We start from the raw sequence: 12,546 nt of genomic DNA, 5'->3' as shown, positions 1-12,546 counted from the left end.
GCTAGACATTCTAAACTTCAGCATTAAAGCACATCAGAGTGGAAAATTAACTCCAGACTTGAGCTGGAACATCGTCTCCTCTGAGTGACTTTGTTTACTGTATCAGCACCTTAGTCGCTGCCGACCATTATTTGGACCTTTTACCGCGCCGCTGAGCATCTAATTGGATTTCTGACCTTGCTGACAAAAGCTAGCTGCTTCACGGTGGAGCTCTTTGTGTGGTTTGCTGTAAACTTGAAGTGGTTACACTCTTAAATGTATTTGTTTTACACTCACTGCGTTATTGGGCAGTGAAATACTCTGAGGTTGGATGATATTGTTAAACTCTTCTGTGTTTCTTAATGTGTTACAGGTGTTGTGTAGCTGCGGACAACTGAGTGAACCATGGCGCAGTTCCCCACCACATTCACAGGTCAGTCTGTGTGTGGGTGTGAAGGACATGGCGGGGGGGTTGTGTTTTCCTAAATGAGTAGTTTGAACCAAATTAAGTCACTCTTATTCCAATACAATTTAAAACAAACTCATGAATCGACCTTGGTTTTCCATAACAATTTTATGGTCCACGTCTTCATATCTCCCTAAGATTATTATATGTCTGTCAAGCACATATAATTATTTAAAAGAAGAGCCAGAATAAAGTTGTTTGACAAATGTCTGATTCCCCAGAATCATAAGTTTAAAAAATATGTCTTAGATAAAACTAACTACCAGAGGCAGACGGCCAGATCTCCCATCAGGACAAAAACAAACAGATGGTGATAAAAACCCAAAACACACACAGTGCGAGTTGTGAGGCTAAACAGATTTTTAACAGTCATGGAGAACATGTTGTCTTTGTACTGAATGAGGACAATCCACAGCGATACTGAAGTTATAAACGACTCGAGTTCCAAAGAACATCTAGTCTCAGACTCAATTATTGATATTAATCATATCAAGTGATGTTATATACACCATGTTTTATGTGATTTTTTTCTACCGCGTCTCTCGAGAAGAATATTGTAGAAGAATCCAAGGCGTATATACAAAGACAACTGAAACAGCTTCGTTCTTCTTTTATCTGTCAGCAGTTATTGTTCGTACTTTTCAAGAAATGACTCATTGACTCCATGAGCATGTGATTTCCTGGTCAGTTGGAGCTAAAGAGAACCACTGTTCAGATTAGCTCTGTTCATAATAAACTCTGATCTGGCCTCTGATTTATTCTGTCCAAAATTGAATTAAGTGGAATCGATAAGCAGAGCAGAGAAGCATAAAAGCAAATAATTGAGTAAAGGCGTGTTTATCATCTCTTCACTGTTAAACCCAAAGAACAGATCTGTGAAGTTCTTTATATTATTACAGTTAAAATTATTGTTAGACCCTGGACAGAACTCATCCATGAGACAGTGCTGTGATGACGTTATCTGGTACATTTTAGAGGAATTGAATAATCTGTGTCAGTAAGCGATGAATAGATGTGAATCATACACTGATGTGTCATGTACTGAGCTTTCTAAGGAAACCCGGCTGTCTCTGTCCTCATCCATTCATCCCTATTGTCTTTCCTCATCAGTGTCAGAGTTGACACCCTTCCTCAAGTGTTGCCCAAGAGGAAACCTTCCACAGGAACTGAAACAGATGACTGACACATTCCGGTCATTCCTCCTTTTACTGCCTTTGTCTGGCTTTGTCTCTGGGTTTAGTATCTGATCTGTAATCCTGTGTCTTTGCCGTTGTGTTTTTGTTGTGTAGCAGGTCCAGATGTGTTTCTGATCTCAGTGGATGAGAGAGTCAAATATGATCAGCAGTTTCACAGCCTCGCTCCGACCGCAGGGGGTTACATCACAGGTAACAGCAGCCAGCAGTGCTACACTCCTGCATTCTATCTGAAGTCACACCCTGGTTCGTCATTATGCCGCTTTCATTTCCATTCAAAGAAACATGGGTTTCACGTTTACTGATAATTCCCCATCATGAGCAGATGACAACAGAGCCAGCAAACCTTATTCTTTCTGTCAGGCTAGATACTGTTAGGTGCATTGCTGATTCCCACTGGTGAAGTTACAGCACATGGTCTGATCAAAATTCATTCCAGAGGACAAATTCATAGCAGTTTACTTTCTACTCTGTCCAATTCTACATAAGGCTCCCTGTGGACCTGATGAACTGTCGATCCAGACGACAGACTGTGCTTCACCCTGTTTCTGTACCATCAAATAACTAATTAAAACCAAGCTGATCAGAAGCATGAACACTTTAACAGAAATGACAGAAACCATCTTTGAGAAACACATATTTAAATGTGAATTATTAGCTTCATGTCCCATCTGTTAACATGGAACAGGGCATAGGTTTATGACATGTAATGCAGCCACCCAACGAGGCTTCACTTTATGGAAGCTGTCATGTCGTCCATCTTTATGATCCAGACAACCTTCAGCAGTAATGGAATTACCGGGCACATTCCCAAGATGTTTGCGACGGACATTTGGATTCAGCAATGGTCCGAGGTGACCTTTCTGTGCTTTGATGTCACATCCTGTTTTTGTTTGTCCGTCAGGTGACCAGGCCAGGAACTTCTTCCTCCAGTCAGGGCTACCCCCTCCTGTCCTGGCCCAGATCTGGTGAGTCACACAGCGAAGAAGTTGAGACAAATCCACTCTAGTTTGCTGGTTGTGTTTGTCCGGCAGTGCGTCCGTCTTCCTGTTCACCGGTGACACAGTGTTCTCCGTGTACCTGCAGGGCTCTGGCTGACATGAACAGTGATGGCCGAATGGATATCTACGAGTTCTCTATCGCCATGAAACTCATCAAGCTCAAACTCCAGGGTCACCCGCTGCCCCCTTCGCTTCCTCCCAGTATGAAACAACCCCCCCTGCCTTTACCCCCACAGGGCGGCTTTGGTACGACACACAAAGTTGTTGATTACGGTGTGCTGCTGCCCTGCTGCTTACACTCAACACATAAGAAATGCTACACACAGATAAATGCCACATACATGGGATTTTGTGGCTTGTGTGATAACTGCTTTATGTCATGATGAAAACAGGGGGTGATAAAACTCTGTTTACTGGTACAACACTGGAGATCTGTGTGACAGGAATGAGGCTCTGGCTCTCTCGGCTCTACCACCCGATTATTGCGCCTTAAGTGCTGATCAATAAGGTTATAAAGCCAGTCTAAAGTAATAATTATCTTCTCCTTCAGTCCCGAACATACACTGAAGCTCTCACACTGCATTTACTATATGTCATATATAATATATATCATGTCAGACTCAGATTTAAAGAGAAGCTTATCGTTGTCTCTCGTGTTTTTCTCTCGTGTTTTTCTTGCGCAGCTTTGAGCAGTTGTGTTTTTGCAAAGACAATGACTGATAATCCTGTGTTGTGTATGTGTTTATCCTCAGGCATGCCCCCCATGCCCCCCATGGTTACCATCCCAGCTCCTCTTTCAGCCGTGCCCCCTCTACCCCTACCCCCTCTGCCGGTCGGGCTGTCTCCCCCACTGGTCTCATCTGCCCCGCCTCCCCTCCCCCAGCCCATCGCCAATGGAGCTCCTCCCACAGGCATGATCCCGCCCATCTCAGGCTTCCCCCACCCAGGTAACGTAAAAACAACAACAATAGGGGGGTCGTTGAATCTGTAGCAAATGACAGTGTCGACCAAATTTAAGCTCTTAATTACACATTCTATCCACAATTATATTTACATTGTAGAGAGTCAGGTGAGGGATTATATCTGTATGAATGGTGTCTTCATCCAAAGCTGCTTTCAGACATGCTCTTGAAATGATCCAGAGGGGCACTATGTGAGAAGGCAAATGTTAGAGAAATGTTCCTGTTGCTGTAAAGACGTCTGACTTAGTCTCCTGCTGCATTCTACATATATCCAGAGATAGTCCAAATCCAATTGTCCAGACGTTCTCCTAATTTTTTGTCTGAAAATGGCTGAAGATATTTGACCACAGCCTCAGACTAAAATGTTCTATTTTTCTGTCTCTCTCAGCTCAACCTGTCAACAAGTCGACTTCATTCAATCGTTCCAGTGCTAAGCTGCAGAAGGTAGCATCATTTGATGCTGCTAGGTAGGTTAAATAAATGATTTTGCTTCACATCAATCAATTGAAATGAGGAAATATATGGTATTTCAATTTTCTAAATGTGTCTCTTGGTTTATAAGTGTCAAATTCACTTGTAATCAGAACATTTGACTTTTCCCTTCACCTTCTGTCTTTTTATTGATTCTCTTCTTGTTGTAAATCCCGTCACTGCGCTTCTTTTTATTCTCTGTTGTTGGTCCCAGCAGTCTGCCCCCCTGTGATTGGGCCGTTCCTCAGTCCTCAAGGCTGAAGTACAGACAGCTTTTTAATTCACACGACAAGATGATGAGTGGACACCTCACAGGTACACACATACACACTCACTCACAGACACACACATAAAGATATCATAATTCTTGATCATTAGTTTTTCCTTTTCTTTGTGTGCTTTCACATCCAGGTCCACAGGCTCGCACTATCCTGATGCAGTCCAGTCTTCCTCAGGGCCAGTTGGCCACAATATGGTCAGTGCATTGAATAATGACCTGAAATTCAAATAATTTAAACCTTGTCAAACCTGCAGATGCACTTAAAGAACATAAGGGCTTCAACAGGAATGTTTGTCTTCTCTAGGAGTCTGTCAGATATCGACCAGGATGGAAAACTGACGGCTGAGGAGTTCATCTTGGCCATGCACCTCATAGATATGGCCATGTCAGGGTTACCGCTGCCCCCTGTGTTACCACCAGATTACCTCCCACCCACATTCAGGTAAATGCTGTAACCAAATACCACATTAACTGTCTTTGTGTATGTGTTTATGTGTATTGACACACACCATAAATACTTCAGGTATATATATTTTTTTGTTTTAGGTTAATAAAGGGGAAAACTACATTAAAACAGTTTTACTGCCGAAATTCTCCTCAGATGTGTAGAGTGACGATCTTGAATGAATGGGAGCTGATAGTTTGCAGTGTAATCATTGTATTTATGTGTGTTTGTTGAAGGCGTGTGCGGAGCGACAGTGTTCAGTCGGAGCAGAAGTTCGTTCCGGAGGAATTGGAGGAGGAGCTCGAGAGCAGCCAAGATAAGAAACTACCAGGTTTGGTCCTCGCAAGCTTTGAAACTGGACACAATCATGTTAACTGTTCAAACTGGAGCTAGATCTTGTCACAGTCTTTGAAATGTTAGCTGGAAGATGATTAATGGTGACCAAATTTAAAACACGTGCTACATGTATATTAGCATTTTTTACATGGTCAATTGTCTGTTAATGCAGTGGTGATAGTTGTTTTTCATCCTACTGCTTGAGGTCATCACTTTTAGTGCTTAAGCAAGACTAGAAACACATTTTTGGGTCATGTATTCACAACTTTTGAGTGCTACACCATACTATCTGTAGTTTCGTATGAACTAAGTTTTTCTCTCCGCAGTGACATTTGAGGATAAGAAGAGGGAAAACTTTGAGCGAGGAAACCTGGAGTTGGAGAAGAGACGTCAGGCTCTGCAGGAGCTACAGAGGAAAGAGCAGGAGCGACTGGCTACTATCGAGAGAGAGGAGCAGGACCGGAAGGTGATGATACTGATCCCTCATTTCCATACTATCGGCTCATTGTACCAGTTTCCTTGTACCAGCTACATTCTCTCATGTCTTTAACACATATCAGTTAATTATTGTTGAAACTAGGATGAACCTTTAAAAGAACAAATTAAGAGCTTTTCATTCTGTCGGCTCACGTTTGTTCTCATTCTTTCAGGAGCGTGAGCGTCTCGAGCAGGAGAGGAGACGACAACATGAACTGGAAAAGCAGCTGGAGAAACAGAGAGACCTGGAGAGGCAGAGAGAGGATGAGAGACGCAAAGAGATTGAGAGAAGAGAGGTAAAGAGAAGAGGAAATGACTCAAATTGCTTCATCTTAATTGAGTTGATGTTCAGCTGCTGCAGCTGTGTAATTTCATTTGTTGCAGACTTCTGAGAACCCTCTCTCTTACTCCCCACCACCTGCTTCACTTGTTAGCTCTTACACTCCTGCAGCAGGTGGCTTGCTGTATATAGTGACATGTATAATGTAATATTATAATATCATGTGAGTTAATCTGACCTTGCAGTTGTTTTGGTAGTTTGTAACATTTTGGTGTGTGTGTGTGTGTGTGTGTGTGTGTTTGTCCAGGCTGCTAAACGTGAATTAGAGCGCCAGCGTCAGTTGGAGTGGGAGCGTCAACGACGGCAGGAGCTTCTGACTCAAAGGAACCGAGAGCAGGAGAGTATCGTGCTGCTCAAAGCCAGGAAGAAGACCCTGGAGTTTGAACTGGAGGCCCTGGTAATGAAATGCCAGCACCCACAGCTAGTTACATAATTAAGCATTCTAGTGGACTAGAGAATATATAATAAATGGGCTTGTACAAATATTCTCGAAACCTAACAACATGGCAAACGGTTTGTTTCTTTCAGAGAGCATTAGTATGAACTGCTGCAAATAGAGGCACACGCTCAGTTTTACCAACTTAAACAAGTCAGCCTTTCCCAGAAAGTTGGTCTTGGTCTGACAATGTCAAGCATGAACGTTTCGCACAAGATAAACCAAAAGCAATCAGCCAGTGCCAAAAGGAAGAACTAAAATGGCTGACTAATTCTGTCTGCAACCCAATACTTTGTACATACATCTGCAGAAACCTGATAGTAAATTCCATTTTGCATTTCCCCTTCCCATCCTCCAGAATGATAAGAAGTCCCAGCTAGAGGGCAAACTGAAGGATGTTCGGTTTCGTCTGTCAGCTCAGCGGAGAGAAGTGGAGCAGACCAATCAGACGAGAGAAACACGCATCGCTGAAATCACCCTGTTACAACAGCAGCTGCAGGTACGAGAGAAAAACGTTAACCGTCAGTAGGTTATCACGGATGGGTCAGATGAACAGGTGTCACAGTAATGACCAGTTCACGCAGTACAATTCCCATCAAGGATTTTGAAAGCAAATGGAATTGAATATGTGATCATAATGTTAACCTTCCTCCTGTCCAGGACTCACAGCAGTGGCTCGGGAGGCTAATTCCTGATAAACAGTGTCTCAACGACCAGTTGACACAGGTTCAACAGAACAGCTTGCACCGTGAGTACTATACACACACACTCAACACACACTCGTCTTGCCGTGTTTTCACGTATTCTTTGTGATTGGATGTTTTTCTGAGTATGTTTGTGAATGATAATCCTGACCTCCATCTCTGTGTGTGTGTGTTCAGGTGACAGTCTGTCCTCCCTGCAGAAGGCTGTGGAGCAGAAGGAAACCAGCAGAGAGCAGCTACGAGAGCAGCTGAATGCTGTGGAGAGAGAGACGAGGGCCAAACTGCTGGAAATAGACGCGTTCAACACTCAGCTGAAGGTAAACACTCCATCAACCTGTGAATTCATGCAGGACAAAGAGACTAAAGCCACATCGACAAGAGCTAAATGCATGTCCTAATCACTATGTAACCAAAGACACTATAGGCTGAATGTTAATGAAATAACAGGGTTTGCTCACAGTAGCTCATTGTACCTACTGGAGATACAGGCTTGAGTGACAGAGCAGAAAGAAGTAAAGGCTTTAATCAATCCATGAAGAAAAGTATAATAATTCTGGATATGAATCTCAAACCAGGTTACAATGAAGAAGGACTACACTATATTATTAAAAAGGGATTTTTTTTATGCGCTAATGATGGTGCTAAATATTATCGCTTAGGATGTGTTATTGATTTGTTTGTCAGGAAATCGTGCACAGTGCTGCTATTATCACTAAAGTTGGAAGTTAGATTTTCTTCAAAGTTTGGTTAGCTGAGCTCCTGTCACACCACTGACGTATATTTAAGAAGTTAAAAGCTTTAACAATTTCATTAAAATATTTTAACAGAAATAAAGAATTCCAAACCACCTTATCCAAACAATATGATAAACATGAAGGAGTAGTTTGTGCTTCTAAAATAAGTTGTACTTTAATTAGTATATACTATAAGTAATACAATAAAATTGGCTTAATACCTAGCTTGCTAACCCAGTAATTGTTGCTGCTTAAATCAGCTTTATGTTGATTTGTACTTTGCTCCTTATAATGCTGTAGTCTGTATTTATGAAAGAGCTTGCTGTGTTTGGAGTGTTTTCAGTCGGCTGCTTCATGTCACCAACTATTTACTGTAGAGAAAAGGAAGATGGAGGGATTGTCGTTATGTTATTTCTTTGGTTTGGAGCTCAGCAGCTTGTTTATGTTTCATAGATCATCTGTTGTCAGCTGTTTTTCTTCCCATTGCTTCAGGACACAGATTCAGGTCAAAGAGAGGAGAGTTGGTACTGTGCTATATTCTAGTGTGGAAGACGAGGGAAAGAGAGGAAAACAACAACAAGCAGAAATAAATACATTTTCTAATGGCCGATCTGAACGAATCTGTTTCTTAGTGTTATTCAATGTATTTGAGAAGAAAAGGGACGTTAGTTTTCTCCAGCCAAGTCTCAGTGGTGCAGGTCTTTGTTAAACGGAGGCACAGACCACTGAGATGTGAACTGTTTCACTATAACGCCCTCCGCCTTCCTTTCTGCACTTCCTCTCCCCAAACTCTTCTCTTTTCTCAATGCTGTGCCTCCGCTGTCCTTCATACGCCCTGGGACTCTTCAATGCTCCTCCTGCCTTTACTCTGTCTCCACTTCACCGTCCTCCTTGTGTTTCATCCCGGCTTTTTCTTGACCTCTGCCATTGTTTCCCCCATAATCATATTCTCTTGTTTAATCTACTTAATAAACCCTTCCTTCTATAATTTCTACTCCTTTTATTTATCCCCTATACTGGCATTTGGCTCCCTTGCCCATGCCAGTCTCTGTGTGAGTTCTATGCCAACCACTGTGCCAGGATAGAGGCCCTGCGACGCCAGCTTCAGGAGGAGCAGAGAGGGAGACAGGTAGAGCACACTGCCACCGCTGGACTGGGGTGGTACTGCAATGGGGGGGAAATAATATCAATTTACACAACACGCATTCTGCATTTGATCTAAAACCTGGAGCACAGAGCAGTGTTTGCATCTGGAGAGGAGCAGCACTGATTATCAGAGAAAGTAAAACGCTGTAAACCCTCTTGTCTCATCACTAACCTGCAAGCTTCAAGAAGTCAGCTCAGTCTTTATCGTCTTAACACTTTCAAACCAGACGTTTAAAATGCCTGGTTTGTGCAACTGCCGCCAGTGAAGCTCGACTGTAACAGTCAAGCTGTGGAAGGTTTGACTACTGACGCTCTACTGACCCTGGTGTGCTGTTGTTTCTGATCTCACTGTACAGAGTCAGGCTACACCCACATGTTTTAGTTTGAAAATGCATCACTGCTGCTGCGGCATCACTACTTCTGCGGTGACGTCTGGAGTCCAACCGTTTTTTTTGGAAAACACAGTTTTTTTAATTTGAAAAAATTCTGGAGTGGGCACAGAGAAATTAAAAAAACAATGATCCTGTCACCTGCGTCCTGATCCTGGTTCTTATTGGTCCCAATTCGATGACCACTTGTGATGCAAACGTACCAAACAATTAACAACATCATCGGTTCTTCCACGTCATTGGTCGGATAAATTAAATCCCAGCCTTTACTTTTCACTTTTCTTCATTCATATAATTTTCTGTAAGCAAACAACTAATTGCAGAGTTGCCAATTAGCTTCCTGTTTAGACTGACATGCACACGCTTAGCGTAAGTACAAATATATAAATGTGGGTGTAGCCTGTATAACACCTCTGCAAAGGAAGCCCGCATTACAGTATTAAAAACACACTAATCATTGCACTTGTTATAACCCAGAATAAAATTGAGAACTGAAAATAAATGATAGTATAGGGGAGGAAGGAGAAACATGTATTTGTATCTCACAGGGTATTTGTTATGTAGTATGTGGACAGAGCTTAATTACTGACCCCAAATTCTGCAATAAATTCATAAAAACCCTCAAATACATTTGGCCTCCGAGCTCTGATCTACTCTCCAGTGTAGACGGGTCAGTTTTAAAGGTTGCAGCAGCACGATACTCATCACAGTGAGTCACGAGGTCCTCGCCTTCTGTGAGTCACGATCTTCTCTTGTCTAATCCGTACTCGAGTCAAGAATTTAAATATTCCGGTTTGAATTATATTTCTAAAGTAAATATTTAACCTCCTTCTATGAGGTGACATCAATCTACAGTTGAATACACAGGAGAACGATTTAACAAGTCCCAAGGAAAATTCTACTGACCTTATCTGTCTGTGAGTGTGTGTCTGTGTCTGTAGAGTGGTTGATACTGTGTGTGTGTGTGTGTGTGTGTTTATATGTGTGTGTGTGTGTGTTTCAGTGCCAGGAACAGGGACAGCTACAGGAGTGTGTGTCAGCCGTCAGGGTGTGTCTGGCTCGGCTAGACTACATTATACAGGTCCACACAACTACCCAGCCCACCGGCCTCGCCCCCCCTCTTATTCCACCTTTTTTATCTAACTTACTTCATCCTTTCTTCAATCTCTTTTCTGAAACAACCTCTTCTTCACTTTCTCCTCCTTTTTCTTCTCAACTTTTCACCTGTTCTGTCTTCTGTCTCCCTTCCTCCTGTTTTGTGCCCCATCTTAATTCGCCCGGCTGGTGTTAGCTCACTCGCTTTCGTAGTTGACGCAGTACGCAGTTGTGATGCTAAGCTAGCAACCATGAGAGGTTAGCCGGTGTTCTAGCTTAGGTGAATTTATACAATGCTACTGTCTGTATGCTAGCAGAGAATGTTTCAGCCATACAAGGTGTGTGTTAGGTGTGTGTGAGTGTGTGTGTGTCCTCTTCTTCGTGTTGCAGGTCCTCCGTCAGTCTCTTCTCTCTGATTGGTTTGCTTGTAGGGTTCCTCAAGTTGGTTGTTTGGCTGAAACACGACGGCTGCCTTGCTATAGTAACAAGAGTGCTGTTCTAATGGCACAGCTGGTTGTCAGAACTCTCCCCCCCCATCCCCCCCACCCCCAAAACATCCCGTACCCTTCCTCACTCCCATCTTTTTGTTTATTGTTCACCTCTAACCCCTCCCACAAACATCCTGGGCCTTGTGCAAGCTTCGCCCCCCCACCGTGACCGGAGCCTTGTGTTCGAGGCCACCCCAACCTCCCGTAGTTATAACCCCCCCATCCTGCTGGTCGCACTGGAATCAAATCCTGCTCACACAGAGAATCCAGAGAGCTGTACTGAACACACCAGAAACAGAGAGGGAGGAAGTCTGTTTGGATAAAGAGACTTTTACTGGAACACTGGTTACTCATTGTTTGCCCATTGTTCTTTTCTTGAGCAGTTGATTTACCCAGCAGCTTCACTGACCGTCACAGGACTCGTTGTCCTTCTTGTCCCTGGCGACAGCTGTTAGTGGATCTGGCTGGAAGTTAGGGGTCGTTGTCAGGCTGCAGAATGAATCAGACGCCTCCCTGATCTGAAGAAAATTGTCCCAAACTCTGTGCCAGTTCTGTTTGTAGAGATCCAAAATATCTCTCTAAAGTTATGTGAGTCATCCACGAAACAATATTTTGATATAAGCTTAGTTTGGTCATTTCTGTGGCCAAGCTGCTGATATGAGAGTTGAGATTTTTGTATACGTTTGTGCTTCTTTCAATCCTTTGAAGAACTATCAGCCATTTCCTGAACAGACAGACTTGCTAGATGTGGACAGAGTAAAAAAGGAATTACCTTTGTTTACTGTGTCACTCCACTTCAAGACTGATGTGCAAAATCAATGAGCTCCTTGATTGGACATTCAATTATTCACCATGGTTACGGACAGCAACGTTGCATCACCTCAGTGAAGGGGCGGAGCTTGCCTTGATCACCTGACTAATACTCGCTGCTGTTGCTGTTGTTGTTTGGTGTCGATGGTAACCCGTAGCAGCCGACCCCACTGATCCTCCACTTCCTCCTCACCGCTGTTCCTTCCTGTATCCCATGATGCTTTGCAGGAGCTGCGGGAGATCCACAGCCGGCAGCAGCGACATAGACAGAGAGAGCTGGAGGGAGACACACACTCACTGACACACACACACTCTCACATACACACTCCGATCGAGAGGCAGTCTGCGGAGCTGCACAAGAGCAGGTAAGAACTTTATCCGTGTTATTTTATTATTAAGTGTTGTGTTTCAGTGTCCACCAGGGGGTTCATCTTTCCCGTCGTGCTGCAGGTTGTCTTCAGACGAAGGTGTGAGCTGGAGGGATGATGAAGCAGGAATGTCTGCCCCCGATCCTCCGAGCCCAACCTCCATCTCTGCACCTGACGCCTGGCTGAACAGAGTGACCCTTGAAGAGGAGGAGAGGAAGAGGAGAGGGATGGAGGAGGAAGAAGAGGGCCGGAATAGTGCAGGGTCGGTAGAAGAGTTGGAGGACGAGGGAAGAAGCAAGAAGGACATGCAAGATAAATTAAGCAAGCTGTTCGGCCAGCCGGCTGATCCCTGGGGCTCATCAGGTGTGTTGAAGTGTGTGTCTGCAAGAAGATTAGCACAAGAGAAATTGATGTCCAGAGTTTAAG

General features: G+C 43.5%; 1 protein-coding gene across 5 annotated transcripts in view; it reads left to right on the top strand.

Moving 5' to 3' along the window:
- The window catches only part of itsn1 (intersectin 1 (SH3 domain protein)), a 36,901-nt gene that overhangs the window by 6,488 nt on the left and 17,867 nt on the right, over nucleotides 1-12,546 (top strand). For 2 of the 5 annotated variants that reach the window (XM_062400560.1, XM_062400557.1), the window contains exons 2-19: nucleotides 353-412; nucleotides 1,735-1,830; nucleotides 2,543-2,606; nucleotides 2,725-2,885; nucleotides 3,392-3,586; nucleotides 3,990-4,068; nucleotides 4,287-4,387; nucleotides 4,484-4,547; nucleotides 4,657-4,794; nucleotides 5,034-5,128; nucleotides 5,460-5,599; nucleotides 5,784-5,906; nucleotides 6,198-6,347; nucleotides 6,745-6,885; nucleotides 7,047-7,134; nucleotides 7,268-7,407; nucleotides 11,981-12,117; nucleotides 12,203-12,483. In XM_062400560.1, coding sequence (XP_062256544.1) covers nucleotides 385-412; nucleotides 1,735-1,830; nucleotides 2,543-2,606; nucleotides 2,725-2,885; nucleotides 3,392-3,586; nucleotides 3,990-4,068; nucleotides 4,287-4,387; nucleotides 4,484-4,547; nucleotides 4,657-4,794; nucleotides 5,034-5,128; nucleotides 5,460-5,599; nucleotides 5,784-5,906; nucleotides 6,198-6,347; nucleotides 6,745-6,885; nucleotides 7,047-7,134; nucleotides 7,268-7,407; nucleotides 11,981-12,117; nucleotides 12,203-12,483 — 2,221 coding nt within the window. In that variant the 5' untranslated portion in view covers nucleotides 353-384. Of the gene's footprint in view, nucleotides 1-352; nucleotides 413-1,734; nucleotides 1,831-2,542; nucleotides 2,607-2,724; nucleotides 2,886-3,391; nucleotides 3,587-3,989; nucleotides 4,069-4,286; nucleotides 4,388-4,483; nucleotides 4,548-4,656; nucleotides 4,795-5,033; nucleotides 5,129-5,459; nucleotides 5,600-5,783; nucleotides 5,907-6,197; nucleotides 6,348-6,744; nucleotides 6,886-7,046; nucleotides 7,135-7,267; nucleotides 7,408-8,869; nucleotides 8,954-11,980; nucleotides 12,118-12,202; nucleotides 12,484-12,546 lie in introns of all 5 variants that reach the window. The other 3 variants (XM_062400561.1, XM_062400558.1, XM_062400559.1) reach the window with 3 other exon arrangements.

Source organism: Platichthys flesus, chromosome 12 (assembly GCF_949316205.1).
Source record: "Platichthys flesus chromosome 12, fPlaFle2.1, whole genome shotgun sequence".
NCBI lineage: Eukaryota > Metazoa > Chordata > Actinopteri > Pleuronectiformes > Pleuronectidae > Platichthys > Platichthys flesus.
This window is presented reverse-complemented; position numbering and strand designations above follow the sequence as displayed.